The sequence below is a fragment of the Anomaloglossus baeobatrachus genome, chromosome 5 (assembly GCF_048569485.1).
Source record: "Anomaloglossus baeobatrachus isolate aAnoBae1 chromosome 5, aAnoBae1.hap1, whole genome shotgun sequence".
NCBI classification, from domain to species: domain Eukaryota; kingdom Metazoa; phylum Chordata; class Amphibia; order Anura; family Aromobatidae; genus Anomaloglossus; species Anomaloglossus baeobatrachus.
In genome coordinates, this window is record NC_134357.1 from 541,409,104 (window position 1) to 541,426,328 (window position 17,225).

General features: G+C 44.0%; 1 protein-coding gene across 1 annotated transcript in view; it reads right to left on the reverse strand.

The window, feature by feature from the left end:
• LOC142312943 (uncharacterized) overlaps window positions 1-17,225 on the reverse strand; it is a 275,262-nt gene that overhangs the window by 206,629 nt on the left and 51,408 nt on the right. Inside the window, 4 exon segments of the mRNA XM_075351931.1 lie at window positions 3,952-5,718; window positions 7,879-8,489; window positions 10,414-11,114; window positions 14,618-15,386. Of these exon segments, the coding sequence (XP_075208046.1) occupies window positions 3,952-5,718; window positions 7,879-8,489; window positions 10,414-11,114; window positions 14,618-15,386 (3,848 nt within the window).

Here is a 17,225-nt window from a genome sequence, read left to right on the forward strand (position 1 = left end):
GGGGGATCTTCCATAAGCCACATAGACGGGGGGGGGGGGAGGACCCAATGAACGCCACATAGACGGGGGGGAGGGGGATCTTCCATAAGCCACATAAACGGGGGGGAACCTGATATACGCCGCATAACGGGGGGGGGGGGTCTTCCATAAGCCACATAGAGGGGGGAGGGGGGATCTTCCATAAGCCACATAGAGGGGGGAGGGGGGGATCTTCCATAAGCCACATAATCGGGGGGGACATTCCGTACGTCACATAGACGGGGGGGGAACATGATGTACGCCACATAACGGGGGGGGGGTCTTCCATAAGCCACATAGAGGGGGGAGGGGGATCTTCCATAAGCCACATAGAGGGGGGAGGGGGGATCTTCCATAAGCCATATAGAGGGGGGAGGGGGGATCTTCCATAAGCCACATAGACGGGGGGGGGGGGGAGGACCCAATGAACGCCACATAGACGGGGGGGAGGGGGATCTTCCATAAGCCACAAACGGGGGGGAACCTGATATACGCCGCATAACGGGGGGGGTCTTCCATAAGCCACATAGAGGGGGGAGGGGGGATCTTCCATAAGCCACATAGAGGGGGGAGGGGGGGATCTTCCATAAGCCACATAATCGGGGGGGACATTCCGTACTTCACATAGACGGGGGGGAACATGATGTACGCCACATAACGGGGGGAGGATCTTCCATAAGCCACATAGACGGGCGGGGGGGGGGACCTGATGAACGCCACATAGACGGGGGGAGGGGGGGATCTTCCATAAGCCACATAGACGGGGGGGGAGGACCCAATGAACGCCACATAGACGGGGGGAGGGGGATCTTCCATAAGCCACATAAACGGGGGGAACCTGATATACGCCACATAACGGGGGGGGATCTTCCATAAGCCACATAGAGGGGGGAGGGGAGATCTTCCATAAGCCACATAGACGGGGGGGGGACCTGATGTATACACCACACAACACAGACGGGGGGAGGACCTGACGTACACTACTCAGCACACACATGACGGCCTGATGTACCGTACACAAATATACCACACTATGAAATTGACATACCAGGTCCCTGCTAATGTACAGCACTCCTTCCCTTTGGAGCCCTGCCGTGCGCCCAAACAGTGGTCTGCTGCCACATATGAGGTATCAGCATACTCAGGACAAATTGCCCAACAAATTTTGCAGTCTATTTTATCCTGTTACCCCTGTAAAATTTAAAAAATTGAGCCAAAAATAACATTTTTGTGGAAAAACAGTATTTTTTTGTTTTTACGGCTCAATGTATGAAGCACGTGAGGGTTCAAAGTGCTCATTACCCATCTAGATTTATGCCATGGGGGTATAGTTTATAAAAATGAGGTCACTTGTGGGGGAGCTCCATTGTTTAGGCACCTCAGGGGGTCTCCAAACACAACATGGCATCCACTAACTATTCCAGACAATTTTGGGTTTGAAAAGTCAAATGACGCTCCTTGCCTTCTGAGCCCCGCTGTGCGCCCAAACAATTGATTACCACCACATAAGAGATATCTGTGTACTCAGGAGAAATTGCACCATACATTTTATGGTGCAATTTTTCCTGATAGATAGCCTTGTAAAAAAAAAGCTATCTGGTAGAAGTAACAATTTTGTGGTAATTTTTTTTTTTTTTATTTTCATGGCTCAACGTTATTAACTTTTGTGAAGCCCCCAGAGGTTCAAAGTGCTCACTAAACATCTAGATAAATTCCCTGAGGGGTCTAGTTTCCAAAATGGGGTCACTTGTGTGGGAGCTCCATTGTTTAGGCACCTCAGGGGGTCTCCAAACACAACATGGCATCCACTAACTATTCCAGACAATTTTGCGTTTGAAAAGTCAAATGACGCTCCTTGCCTTCTGAGCCCCGCTGTGCGCCCAAACAATTGATTACCACCACATATGAGATATCTGTGTACTCAGGAGAAATTGCACCATACATTTTATGGTGCAATTTTTCCTGATAGCCTTGTAAAAAAAAAAGCTATCTGGTAGAAGTAACAATTTTGTGGTAATTTTTTTTTTTTTTATTTTCACGGCTCAACGTTATTAACTTTTGTGAAGCCCCCAGAGGTTCAAAGTGCTCACTAAACATCTAGATAAATTCCCTGAGGGGTCTAGTTTCCAAAATGGGGTCACTTGTGGGGGAGCTCCATTGTTTAGGCACCTCAGGGGGTCTCCAAACACAACATGGCATCCACTAACTATTCCAGACAATTTTGCGTTTGAAAAGTCAAATGACGCTCCTTGCCTTCTGAGCCCCGCTGTGCGCCCAAACAATTGATTACCACCACATATGAGATATCTGTGTACTCAGGAGAAATTGCACCATACATTTTATGGTGCAATTTTTCCTGATAGCCTTGTAAAAAAAAAGCTATCTGGTAGAAGTAACAATTTTGTGGTAATTTTTTTTTTTTTATTTTCACGGCTCAACGTTATTAACTTTTGTGAAGCTCCCAGAGGTTCAAAGTGCTCACTAAACATCTAGATAAATTCCCTGAGGGGTCTAGTTTCCAAAATGGGGTCACTTGTGGGGGAGCTCCATTGTTTAGGCACCTCAGGGGGTCTCCAAACACAACATGGCATCCACTAACTATTCCAGACAATTTTGCGTTTGAAAAGTCAAATGACGCTCCTTGCCTTCTGAGCCCCGCTGTGCACCCAAACAATTGATTACCATCACATATGAGATATCTGTGTACTCAGGAGAAATTGCACCATACATTTTATGGTGCAATTTTTCCTGATAGCCTTGTAAAAAAAAAAAGCTATCTGGTAGAAGTAACAATTTTGTGGTAATTTTTTTTTTTTTATTTTCACGGCTCAACGTTATTAACTTTTGTGAAGCCCCCAGAGGTTCAAAGTGCTCACTAAACATCTAGATAAATTCCCTGAGGGGTCTAGTTTCCAAAATGGGGTCACTTGTGGGGGAGCTCCATTGTTTAGGCACCTCAGGGGGTCTCCAAACACAACATGGCATCCACTAACTATTCCAGACAATTTTGCGTTTGAAAAGTCAAATGACGCTTCTTGCCTTCTGAGCCCTGCCGTGCGCCCAAACAATTGATTTCCACCACATAAAAGATATCGGTGTACTCAGGAGAACACGCACAATTAATTTTATGGAGCATTTTTTCCTGATACCCTTGTGAAAATGCTAAATTTTATGGCTAAAGTAACATTTTTGTGTAAAAAAGTTAAATTTTCATTTTTTCTTTCTACATTGATTTGGTTGCTGTGAAGCTCCTAAAGGGTTAATAAACTTCTTGGATGTGGTTTTGAGCAGAGTGAGGGGTGCAGATTTTAGAATGGGGTCACTTTTGGGTATTTTCTGTCACCTAGGCCTCTCAAAGTCACTCTAAATGTGATGTGGTACCTAAAAAATTTTTTTTTGTAAATTTTGTTGGAAAAATGAAAAATTGCTGATGAACTTTGAACCCTTCTAACTTCCTAACGAAATTTTTTTTTTTTCCGAAAATTGCGCTGATGTAAAGCAGACATGTTGGAAATGTTATTTAGTAACTATTTTGTGTGACATAGCTCTCACATTTATGAGCATAAAATTTCAAATTTTGAAAATTGCAAAATTTTCAAAATTTTCGCCAAATTTTCGAAATTTTCACAAATAAAACGCAAAACATATCGGCCTAAATTTACCACTGACATAAAGTATAATATGTCACGAAAAAACAATGTCAGAATCGCCAGGATCCGTTGAAGTGTTCCAGAGTTATAACCTGTCAAAGTGACACTGGTCAAAATTGCAAAAAATGGCCGGGTCTTTAAGGTGAAAACAGGCTGGGGGCTGAAGGGGTTAATACCTCATGGAAACCCTTATAACTAACTATATGAATGAATTTGAAACCATCCTGTTAAACTCTCCAACTCCCCCCCCCCTGAACCCACCATTACTCAAACCCACTCCCACCTGGTCACCTTCAACTCCCACCTCCAATCCTCCGAGTGTACCACCTAACTTCTCAGAGTGATACCACGCCGTCTCCTTAAATGGTGACATTAGGCGTTCTATTTCCTCCGAATTGAAGTAGGTTATAATGAACTCCCTCCACTTTTTGATGTGAGTGCCCAATCGTCCCGACTTCCTTCCAGCATCAAGGCTCTCCAACTCCATCAGCCGTTTTATATGGATTATTACTTCTTCGAACGAGGGTACTTTTGACTCCAACCAATATTTCAGTATCATCCTCTTTGTTGCAAGTATGACTACATGTATAAGTAAAGGGGGATGTCTACTCCTCCTCCCCTCGATGCTCACCCCCTCCCCAGCATGGAACAGAACCAGAGTAGGGGAGAGAAGGAGTTTGATGTCCCAGAGTTTAGCAACACACTTCGATACTTGGGCCCACAGTGGCTCAAGTTGGGGACACAGCCACAATCCATGGTAGAGATCCGTTGCTTCTAAATTGCATTTCGGACAACGAGTAATCCTCTCAGGATTCTTAAGCTTTCTGGGCAAATTGAATGCATAGATCGCCCGATGCATCACTTTATACTGAGTCTCCCGCCACTGTTCATTCAATATTGCCTTTCGTAGGGCCCTCCACCCCTCCTTGATCTTTGTTCCAATGTCGGGGTCCCCTAGTTGCTTTTCCCATGGTTTAAAGAAACTCTCTGGCTGATAGCCGGTCAACTGGTCTCGCATTGCCCCATATAAAGATGAAATTGACGAGGACGTTTGTGCCAACTTGACCAGGCCGTCAAATGTATTAAGTGACACCTCCGACGATATGTCTTGCAATTGAGCCATAACCTTATGCTTCACCTGATCATACTGGATTATTTGGTTAGGATTCAACCCATAATTGCCTACCAATTCTTCCCTCCCCAACCATCTTGGCTCAGAAGGATGAAAAAGATGGGAGACCCTCTGTATGCCTTTCTGCTTCCATTCTTCAAATAGCTTATTGCTAATTCCCTGGTTGAACCCTGGATTATTCCATAGCGGTAGATATTTAGACATTTTATATGCCAACTTGTAATGCTTCCTCACTGCCCTCCAGGCTGCTATCGTATCCTTAAAAAGAGAAGAATGCTTAATTTTTTGGGGTAGATTAGCTTGACTGGTGTGAAGAAGGGCCTTTAAATCCCATGGAAACGCATAATCTCTCTCAACTCCAAGGGACACGTGTTTCTGTGAGCCATGAATCCAATCCATCCAATACCTGGACAAACAGGCCAGATTGTAACCCCTAACATTTGGTAGGTTTAATCCCCCATCATCCTTTGATGCAGTCAGCTTCCTTACACCAATGGGAGCTTGTTTCCCCCTCCACACAAACCTTGAGAAACTTCTATTAAGAAGTTCAACATCCTTATGTCTCAAGAGCAAAGGTAGAGTTTGGATATGATACATCAACTTAGACATGGACATCATCTTAATTAATTGTGCTCTGCCCATGATGTTCAACGGGAGGTCCTGCCATCTCTGGAGGTCCTGAACTATTTGATTTATAAGAGGTGGGTAGTTTAGGTTATATAAAGAAGTTGGCCCCTTACCAATTCTAATGCCCAGATATGTAATGTATGATCTTGCTATAGAAATATGCTCACACTGGCCACCCTCCTGCAAATGAGCCTTCCCATTGCCCAGGAACAGCAATTCACATTTAGTTGGGTTAATTTTAAAGCCTGAGTAGCTCCCGTATTCTCGCAATATTTCCAATATAAGTGGTACCTGGGTTTTAGGATCAGAGAGAAACAACAGTACATCGTCGGCAAAGAGTGTCGCCTGTATTCGCATCTTATTTATGAGGATCCCTTGAAAAGTGCGATGGTCAGTTAACAGCCTCGCCAGGGGCTCCAAAGCCAGGTTGAAGAGAAGTGGTGAAAGGGGACAGCCCTGCCTAGTCCCCCTATGCAACAGAAAGGGAGTCGAGAGGAAACCTGGAATATAAACCTGTGCTCTAGGATTTGTATAAATCTCGCGTACCACATTGTAGAAAGACCCCGAGAATAGCATTGTGTCCAAAACTCTATAGAGCCAAGGCCACTCCACATTATCGAAGGCCTTCTCTGCATCTATTGTTAATAACGCTGAGTCTCATTGACTAGATCCTTAGAGCTCACCCTATCAAGGGCCAATAAGACTTTACGAATGTTTTGCGTCGCTGATCTATTTTTAATGAAACCTGCTTGAGCTGGGGATATTAAATGGGGCAGGATTACCGCCAAGCGATTAGCCATTATTTTTGAGAGTAACTTTATGTCCAAATTAATGAGTGAAATTGGCCGGTAAGAGCCTGGGGATAGCGGATATTTACCCTGTTTCGGAATTAATTTTATATAGGCTAGGTGTTACGGTTGCTGCGAGCACTGGAGACTATGTCCAGATTTCTTGCTACTGCACATGTGCGAGCGCTGGAGACTAAGTCCAGATTTCTTGCTACTGCACATGTGCGAGCGCTGGAGACTAAGTCCAGATTTCTTGCTACTGCACATGTGCGAGCGCTGGAGACTAAGTCCAGATTTCTTGCTACTGCACATGTGCGAGCGCTGGAGACTAAGTCCTATCTTGGAGCCATTGCACATGTGCGGGTGACATCATCGCTGACACGAGGTCACATGTCTCTGACACCTTCTATGCCGATTGGTCGCTGGTCATGTGCTTGTGACGCCTTGCTCGGTGATAGGCCAGCATGACGTCACTCTTGTCGTTCTGGCAGCCGATTGGCTCTGGTGTCCTCCATCTTGGATGAGGCACAGAGTCTATATAAGACCCTGACACACGCCGCATGGCGCTCAGTCCTCTTGGTTCATGCATGAGGGTAGACGCCCTGTGCACGTTCCTCTAGGCATTCCTCTGTCTATGCAAGGTGAGCGCTACCGGCAGGGTAGCGTTCTTATACCTTACAGCTTCGGCTGCTGTCCGTATCCTTACCTCTTAGGGGAGCGGACATAGGCAGGTGCCTGAGGCACATGGTCTGGCTGGGCCTTGTGATTCGACTCGTAGGTGGACGTTGCCACTAGGGTAACGTTCCTTATACTGCGTCTGGCAGTTGTTCGTATCCTCGCACACTAGGGGAGCGAACAGAGGTAGGAGCTTTGTGCGGCTTACGCTGCTGTTCGTCTCTTTTGCACCACTAGAAGAGCGGACCTAGGCAGGTGCCATATCTAGTGGTTCGTGTCCTCGCACACTAGTGGAGCGAACGCAGGTAGGAGCTTTGTGCGGCTTACGCTGCTGTTCGTCTCTTTTGCACCACTAGAAGAGCGGACCTAGGTAGGTGCCATTTCGCACACATTGCCTTTGTCTCTGTGATTATTAACAGAGATCATTCCACACACCCTCCAAGTAAGGGAGGAATTGCTTTACTTACTTATTATATCCTTCTGTGAGTTAACAGAGGTATTGCACTCTGCCATAGTCTGCAGCAGAGTCTTTGCACGGTGGACCCTGACTGTCTGATACTCCTTTAAGTTATTATCAGACAGCCCCCCGTAACACTAGGTTACTATTGCGAAAAGACGCTTCACCCTCCAGGACCTTGTTGTATATTTCTAACAATATAGGAGAGGTCTCATCTACCATCGTCTTGTAAAATTCAGCCGTGAACCCATCTGGCCCTGGCGCTTTGTTGTTCTGCATACTTTTGAGAGTGCCAACTACCTCTTCCCCTGAAATTTTAGCGTTCAAAAAAGTACGTTGTTCCTCTGTGATCCCAGGAAGGGTCACTTTAGTCAAAATATTGTTATCTGGAATTGTGACTTGTATGTCCCCCGTGTATAAGTCCTTGTAATATGCCCCCAATATTTCGATTATCCTCCCAGGATCATTGTGTACCTCACCTGTGCGATCCCTCATTTGCATAGGTCATTGCAGAGTCCCTCTAATTTTTACCAGATTGGCCATCAGTTTACCCGCCTTATTCCCAAATCGATGAAGGGTCGCCTCCTGGGCTGTTTTAAATATTTGCTCCCTCCTTACTGCACACCTGTTGAAAGACCCCTGCTCCAGCAACCAAACATCCCTATGGGCTTTGTCTGGGTTTTCCTGAAAGGACGTATAAGCCTGTCTCAACTTAAAGGAAGTTTCAATAAACTTAGTCTGAATTTTCTTCCTCATTGAGGAAACATAACCCATTATTTTGCCCCTTAGGACCGCTTTTGCCGTGTCCCACAATAGCATCGGAGTATCTCGATGTTGTCTATTGTGATCCACAAACTCGGACCACCACTCTTTCAGTCTATGTGAGAACTCCTCGTTTTCATAAAGGAAGGTTGGATATCTCCAAAGATAGTCTGAGCCTCTGGGGAAAGCATCCGTCAAATCAATCACCACCGGTGCATGGTCCGATATTACTAAGTCTCCCACCTCCACTGCCTCAAGATTGCGCATCAGCCCTCCAGAGATGAGAAAGTAGTCAATACGGGACCATGAATTGTTTGCGTGCGAGTAATAAGTATACTCTCTATCCTGGGGATGCAAGCATCTCCAGGCGTCTTTTAGAGCTGTAGACATCAACAGAGGGCCCATGACCCTATCTTGACTATGGTGATATTTAGGATTTCCACCCGGGAATTTTCTATCCTCCTGTACAGAGGCCACTGAATTAAAATCTCCTCCTACTATTGTGTTTGGGAGTGGGTGCTCCAGAATTTTAATTTCAAGCTGGTGAAAAAACGGTTTGTTATTATCATTGGGAGCGTAGACATTAAAGATGTTATACAACTTCCCTCCCGCTTCCAGAGACAGATATAAAACCCTGCCCTCCATATCCATATATTGATCCGTAACCAAATGTTGTAGTTTTTTATTTATTAGTGTTATTACCCCCGCTTTCTTTTTTACTGAAGGGACCCCGTAAGCTTTCCCTACCCATAACTTGCACATTCTCTGTATATCCTTTCCCTCGAGATGTGTTTCTTGCAGGAGTGCTATGTCAGGTTTGAAGTGACTAAGATGTTGCAATATTTTAAGCCTCTTTTGTGGGGAGCGTAGCCCCTTAACATTCCAAGTAATTATCCGCATATTTGCCCTGATGACAATGAGTATTACTGCTGTAGCCTTTCATTTTGCCAATATCGCCTACCACTGAACCAATACTAAACCTAATCTTAACAGAACAGTCTAAACCACTGTTTATAACCAACATACTTAACACTTTATGGTGAAAAACATTTCCAACTAGTAACCATTCAGCTGCTTCCCCACAGCCTCCCATACACTTCATGGACTTCACTTTTTTCCAACCATGACCCTGAGATCCGTCAAACCTCTAAACTTTTTCATGTAACAACTTTTGTAAGAGTATATTCACACCGCCGTGGCGGAGAGGGAGAGAGGAAGAGAGAGAGGAAGAGAACGAAAAGAGAGGTAGAGAGGAAAAAAAAAAAAAAAATATATATATATATATATATATATATATATATATATATACATATATATATACATACACATACACACATATACATACACATATATATATATATACATACATATACACATACATACATACACATACATATACATACATATATACACATACACACGCACATACATATACATATATACACATATATACACATACACATACACACATACACATACATACACACACATACATAATAGGGTGAAAGCAAAAGAGCGAGAGGTAAAATGGGAAGCGAGGGAGAGGTAGAAAAAGGGAAATAGGGAGTAAAAGAAAGGGAGAAAGAAATAGAGGTCGAGCAGGATAGGGAGAGAGAAATAAAAGAGAAAGAGGGAGGGACAAAGAGAGGGAGGGTATGAGAGAGGAAGAGAAAAATGGGGAGCGAGGGAAGGGGGAGAGCAAGAGAGGGAGAGGAAGAGGGGGAGGAAGAAGAAGAAAAGGGGAGAGAGGAGAAAGAGAGAGAGAGAGAGAAAAGAAGAAGAAAAAAAAAAAATCACTCCCCCCCCCGCGTTACCACCTCAATGTACAATGACTTTCATAACCTCCCCATAACCAATAGACAGTGTTCCTATACAATTATCCACATATATAAAGGAGTACTCCTACCCCCAAATTCAATCGAAAACTCCGCTGGGTCAGAGTCTCTCTCAGCTGGTTTTGTGCTGCCTACCGGGATGATTCTTCCCCTTTGATGCTGCCGGTGTTGACCTCTCCGAAGCTCCTCCCGCTGAACCCTTCTCAGAGGAGTTGTCATGGCCAGACCCTGGGGATTTTCTGGAACCAGGCGGACTGTTCATATGCCCCACATAGGTTTCTGCCTCCTTCAGGCTCGTGAAACAATGGGAGGAACCATCTTGATGCCGTATAACCAAAGTAGCCGGGTACCTCAGCTGAAAACGGACCTTTTTCTTGAATAGAGACGAGCAGATGGAAGAAAAAGCTCATCTTTGCCTTGTCACTTCTGCTGAGAAATCTTCAAATATCAAAATACGTGATCCCTGCACCTCCAGGAGGCTGTTGTCTTCTCTTGTACGCCTGGAGTATTTCTTGTTTGTCCGAGTAATCCAAGTATTTTGTAATTACTTGTCTTGGACGTTTGGCTTTGTCTTCTTTTGAATTATTCCTAAGCGGCCCAATGCGATGCACTCTCTCTATTTTTCTGCCCACTGCAATGCCCAAGGTCTTGGGTATGATTGATTCGCAAAGAGTACGCAATTCTCCATAGGGGTAGGCCTCAGGGAGACCCACTATACGCAGATTACTGCGCCTAGAGCGGTTCTCTAGATCGTCAATCCGGTCTCGCAATATTAGATTCTCCCTTGACAAGCGCATCACTGTAATGTGATCCGAACCCAGGTCGTCTTCTAAGGTTGATATTCTGTTTTCAATGGCCGTGACTTGCTCCGCTGTCTCATCCAGCTGATTTTGCAAAGCCGTGAGTGCAGCCCTTACTGAATCTTTAACTGTGACAGAAATATCAGGTAGTATACTATTTGCCACCTCATCCGCCAGTCGTTTATAATCAATACCTTCTATTTGTCTGAAGATTTCCGGAGTGTTCGGTGTCACGTTAGATGCTACCACCACCTCATCTTCTGGGGCCAGAGTGGAAGGTGCGGACCCATGTGCAGACGCTATTTTGTCCCCCTGAGTGATGAGCTGTGTATTATTCTCTATGGCTTTTGTACCACTTCTCAGCAGATATCTTTCCATTAAAATGGAGGATTAGCTTTATTTGATAAAAAGGAACCAAAGCACACTGTTTCACCCAGCAGGGCATCCCCTTATCTCTGCAGCCTGATATGCTTTATAAGACCTTCTGTTTACAGGCTCACTGATTACAAATAGCACAGCCTGTCTCCTGCTAGCAGAGCCTTAAGAGTTAATTAGCTGAGCCTGTTATCACTCCAGGAGAGCATTCCCTCTCCTGTCACTGTTTTTCTTTACTTTTGTTTGTTTAGTTACTTATTCAGCTGTCCCAGGATGTTACACTGCAGAAGCTGCAGAGTTCTGATGCAGGGGGGCGGGCACAGCTCCACACTCATGGCTCCATGCTGCCTCGTGGCCGGAGAGCAGACTCTTCAATTCACCTGCACTGCTCCTGCAAGGACTGTGCTCTGAAGTCCCGATCACACACCGCTCCCAGGCATCTCCGGTAAGCTTGCTAGGTGGTCGGCAGCAGGCAGGAGCTCCACTACATGTGTTTGGTGGGTGAGGAGTGACGGAGCTCAGGACTAACACGTCTTCACATGGCTGGGGCAGGAACCGGAAGTCTGTGTTTTTCTTTTTAAATAAACTCCCCTTTCCAATCTAATGACATTATTTAATTTATTTTTAAGCTCTGATAACACATAAGAAAAAGAGTAACCCCGGCACACTACAACTCCCAGAAAAAGGCAAAAATGCAAAAGGTTGTATGCAATATTTTTATTAACACAATAGTTCCTTAGATGTTTTTTTTTTTCAGAAAAAATGAATGTGGTCCAACAAACTGGATGTTTCGGCCACAGGCCTTCGTCAACATGGACTATTATCTGATAAATATACAAGAATTACAGTCAGAATTACATTCATAAATAAAATGAAGGAGTTTTTTCATGCCTTCCAACATCATTTTTAATAACAGACAAGGACATGTTATTAGGGTAGAAACATATTGTGATACATAGTAAGGTTGATCCCATATGTTCAAGAACTAGTGGGTACAGGTGAATAAATGGTGCATACTCTAGGACCTGGATGATTACATTAATGCCAGTGATGGAGGTGTGTGCCCATCAACGTCTATGGAAGTCCGACCAAAGGTAGAAAAAGTGGAGATAAAAAGAAAAGAAAGGAGGAAATAAAGAGCAGGAAAGAAAAGATAAAAAAAGAACAAGATAGAAGGAAATACATGCAAAATGGAAAAGAAAATGCAGGGCCTCTGTCATAGCACTCACCGTGCACGATCAAATGTATGTAAACATTCAGTAGAAGGGCTAGAAGTTATGGGAATGAGTAAAGCCTCATATGCTTATCACTATAATGAAAAACATGTATTAGTGAAACATAATGCAAATATGCGTTATACATAAGAACAATACTGTCCGCTGCATATTGAGTATATGTACAGAGAGATGAGGTACCTGTGTCAATTTGCATACCCATAATTGGAACGGTATACACGTCAAGGGTATTCAATGCTAGTACACCGATTCTATACTGTGTGTAGCAGTAAATGGTGCTACAGAATTAGACCTTAATAGGAAAAATCATATCTCATGTTAGGGACCATAGTAGAGAAAAATTTACTTATATAGTATCATGAAAGAATTTACCTATATGTATAGTTCCAAAAAAGGAGCAGCATGTATCTGGTCACATAACACTGGGGAATAACCATAAACCGGTGCTTGAATTGAAACCTATCTCCACCTGGAGAGAACTATAGACACATCAATAGTATGCGTATAAGTAGTAAGCTATAACCATGATACTATACAATATGACTGCGTGGGTAAAGCCAGTTACCTGCTGAGAAGCAGTGAAGTAAGAAACTTGTAATAGCTGGTGAACAGTCCTGCAAGTGCTGTATCAGTATGGTCGTTCTATGATACAAGTGAACAATCATAAATACTAAGGTCAAAAGGGAATACCACATACAGAGTGCATTTCCAATAATCAAATACCTATGTCATCAGGCAGTAGGGGAAAACTGAAGCCGGTAGAACCGGAAGTGCAATTGCCCGGACCTTGCAAGGATAGAAGTGATAAGTCATATAATCATCGCATTCAGAGAATGTTTAAGCGCACAGAAAAGAAGAAAGAGAGAGGTCGGCTGCCACTACTTACCAAACCGCCGCTGGACGTGTGTTCTGTGACAAGTCACCTGCACAGTGAGCTATGTCCAGCGTGGAAGCGATTTAAAAGGAAGTGGGGGCGGGTTTATGAATGTAACTTCCTGTATTTGGAACTCAGGAAGTCGGGACTGTGGAACGCACACCGCGCATGCGCAGTGCGCGTTCCCGGCCCGACCTCACTGGCAAGTGTCATAGTGGCTAGATCATGTGATAGGGAGGGGAAATGACTGGGCATACACACAAACCGTGCTTGCTATTGGGTGGAAGCCGGACCGGCTCATCCTAGGTGCCTAGTAAGTAACAGGAACGGTGCACAGGGTCCATGTGAATATAGATAAGTGCCCACTGGTCAAATAATTAGCGTTTCTGTAAGAAAGAAAGAACAATATCACCATATGGGTAAATTGCAAGCATAAGTGAGAACAAAATATATTTTCAGGTATGATTACACTGTGGAAAAAATTGTACCGCATCATGATTAAACGTTAAGGGATACACATTATGTTATACCATACAGTGTGATTATACACATGACATGATTATGTCAGGTATTATGATTTTTGGTCAAATTAGTCAGCCCCAAGCAGATAAGGGTCAGCCAAAAGACTCAAAATTTCACCAGAATTATGAAACGGCCGTCTCATATTTCCTATTTAAACCATACGGTTCTAACGTGCCCAGAGTATGTATCCATCTAGCCTCTTTCTCCAATAGGCGTTTAGTCCTATTACCCCCTCTGCGTGCTATATCGACATGATCGATGATTTGAAATTTAAGCTGTGAGATTTGATGTCCCGCTGTCGAGAAGTGATGGGGAATAGGCAACAGTGTATTACCGCATCTAATGTCCGATTTGTGCCGGCTAATCCGGTCCCGGATATGCTGGGTAGTCTCCCCAACATATCCGAGACCGCACGGGCACTTGATATAATATACAACGTACGAACTGTCGCATGTATAGAAGCCCTTTATGTGAAAAGTCTTGCCCGTTCTGCCATGCGTGAAGGTGCTGCCTCTGGTCACATTTGCGCATTGTGCGCATCCTAGACATGGAAAAGTGCCCTTCTGCTGTGTGTCAAGAAAGACTTGACGTGAGACCTTTTTCGTGGACCCAATGTCCGCGCGCACTAGATGGTTTCTCAGATTAGGAGATTTTTTATGACAAAAAAGGGGTAAGTCATGAAAGGATTCTATCTTAGGATATGCAGACTTCAAGAGGGGCCAATGTTGGCAAATGATCTTTTTCACTAGGGGTTGGAAGGGGTGATACGTGGTGATGCATGTCAGTGGATTATGTGACAGGTTACTCCGACGGGATGTAGAATGTGTAGTATCAGCTATCCCCTTAGGGTAACCCCTTTGAACAAACTTCTGACTCATTTCGTGGTGCCGAAGAATCTTGGTTTCAGGTTTGCTGACAATTCTGTCAACACGTGTATGTTGTGAAATCGGCAGGGCTTTCTTAACATGCTTTGGGTGATTACTAGTATAGTAAAGGAGGCTATTCCTGTCAGTGGGCTTGATGTAAATGTCCGTTGTCAAGAGGCCATCATCCTCTACGATAACCATACAGTCCAAATAGTTAATCTTATGTTTGTCGTAGTGAATAGAGAAGGTTAATCCTGGCGTAAATGCATTGAGATCAGCAAAAAATCCCATGAGAGTACTCAATTCACCATCCCATACCATGAATATATCATCGATATATCTCCGCCATATCAAGGCGTGCTTGTTGATGAGTGGGTTGGGGTGGATGAATTGATTCTCAAAGTGGGCCATAAAGATATTAGCGTAAGGGGGCGCCATGTTACTTCCCATAGCGGTCCCCTTGCGCTGTATGTAAAATTGATCCTGAAATAAAAAGTGATTTTTTTCGAGTACTATTTTAAGGAGATCTAAGCAGAACCGCTTATTGTCATTGGGTAAAGTTGTGAATTCACTTAGGAACCATTCTACTGCGTTAATGCCTTCGCTATGCATGATGCTTGTATATAGACTGTTGACGTCAAGAGTTACAAGATATGCGTTCATGGGAATATGATGTAGATCCTTGATAATGTCAAGGAAATGAGAGGTGTCTTTCACATATGATGTTGTTAATGGTATAAATGGGGATAATATTTTCTCGATGGTCTTAGCTAGAGGAGAAAGTAGGGAATCAGTTGATGCCACTATTGGTCTGCCTGGTGGACGAGTTAGGTTTTTATGTATCTTAGGTAACGTATAAAATACGGGCATGGTAGGATGTGGATTGATGAGAAAACTAGCCAGTTTCTCATCAATCCACATCCTACCATGTTCTTTCGTAGATTCCGGGACCGGATTAGCCGGCACAAATCGGACATTAGATGCGGTAATACACTGTTGCCTATTCCCCATCACTTCTCGACAGCGGGACATCAAATCTCACAGCTTAAATTTCAAATCATCGATCATGTCGATATAGCACGCAGAGGGGGTAATAGGACTAAACGCCTATTGGAGAAAGAGGCTAGATGGATACATACTCTGGGCACGTTAGAACCGTATGGTTTAAATAGGAAATATGAGACGGCCGTTTCATAATTCTGGTGAAATTTTGAGTCTTTTGGCTGACCCTTATCTGCTTGGGGCTGACTAATTTGACCAAAAATCATAATACCTGACATAATCATGTCATGTGTATAATCACACTGTATGGTATAACATAATGTGTATCCCTTAACGTTTAATCATGATGCGGTACAATTTTTTCCACAGTGTAATCATACCTGAAAATATATTTTGTTCTCACTTATGCTTGCAATTTACCCATATGGTGATATTGTTCTTTCTTTCTTACAGAAACGCAAATTATTTGACCAGTGGGCACTTATCTATATTCACATGGACCCTGTGCACCGTTCCTGTTACTTACTAGGCACCTAGGATGAGCCGGTCCGGCTTCCACCCAATAGCAAGCACGGTTTGTGTGTATGCCCAGTCATTTCCCCTCCCTATCACATGATCTAGCCACTATGACACTTGCCAGTGAGGTCGGGCCGGGAACGCGCACTGCGCATGCGCGGTGTGCGTTCCACAGTCCCGACTTCCTGAGTTCCAAATACAGGAAGTTACATTCATAAACCCGCCCCCACTTCCTTTTAAACCGCTTCCACGCTGGACATAGCTCACTGTGCAGGTGACTTGTCACAGAACACACGTCCAGCGGCGGTTTGGTAAGTAGTGGCAGCCGACCTCTCTCTTTCTTCTTTTCTGTGCGCTTAAACATTCTCTGAATGCGATGATTATATGACTTATCACTTCTATCCTTGCAAGGTCCGGGCAATTGCACTTCCTTTTCCCCTACTGCCTGATGACATAGGTATTTGATTATTGGAAATGCACTCTGTATGTGGTATTCCCTTTTGACCTTAGTATTTATGATTGTTCACTTCTATCATAGAACGACCATACTGATACAGCACTTGCAGGACTGTTCACCAGCTATTACAAGTTTCTTACTTCACTGCTTCTCAGCAGGTAACTGGCTTTACCCACGCAGTCATATTGTATAGTATCATGGTTATAGCTTACTACTTATACGCATACTATTGATGTGTCTATAGTTCTCTCCAGGTGGAGATAGGTTTCAATTCAAGCACCGGTTTATGGTTATTCCCCAGTGTTATGTGACCAGATACATGCTGCTCCTTTTTTGGCACTATACATATAGGTAAATTCTTTCATGATACTATATAAGTAAATTTTTCTCTACTATGGTCCCTAGCATGTGTGAAACGTTGCTTACCGCAACCCGGGGGTTTTACTCGCTTGCAGCGGTGCAGGGTAGCTTAGGCATACACAGGCAACACAGTCTCTCTCAAAAATGCAGCAGTTTGTTAGTAATCAACATAAACTGCCCTTCCAAAACACAATGAAGCCTCTCCTGGCTTAAAGGAAAATATAACATCCACATACCGTGGGCTTCCAGTCCAATTAAGTGTCCATAGTGGATT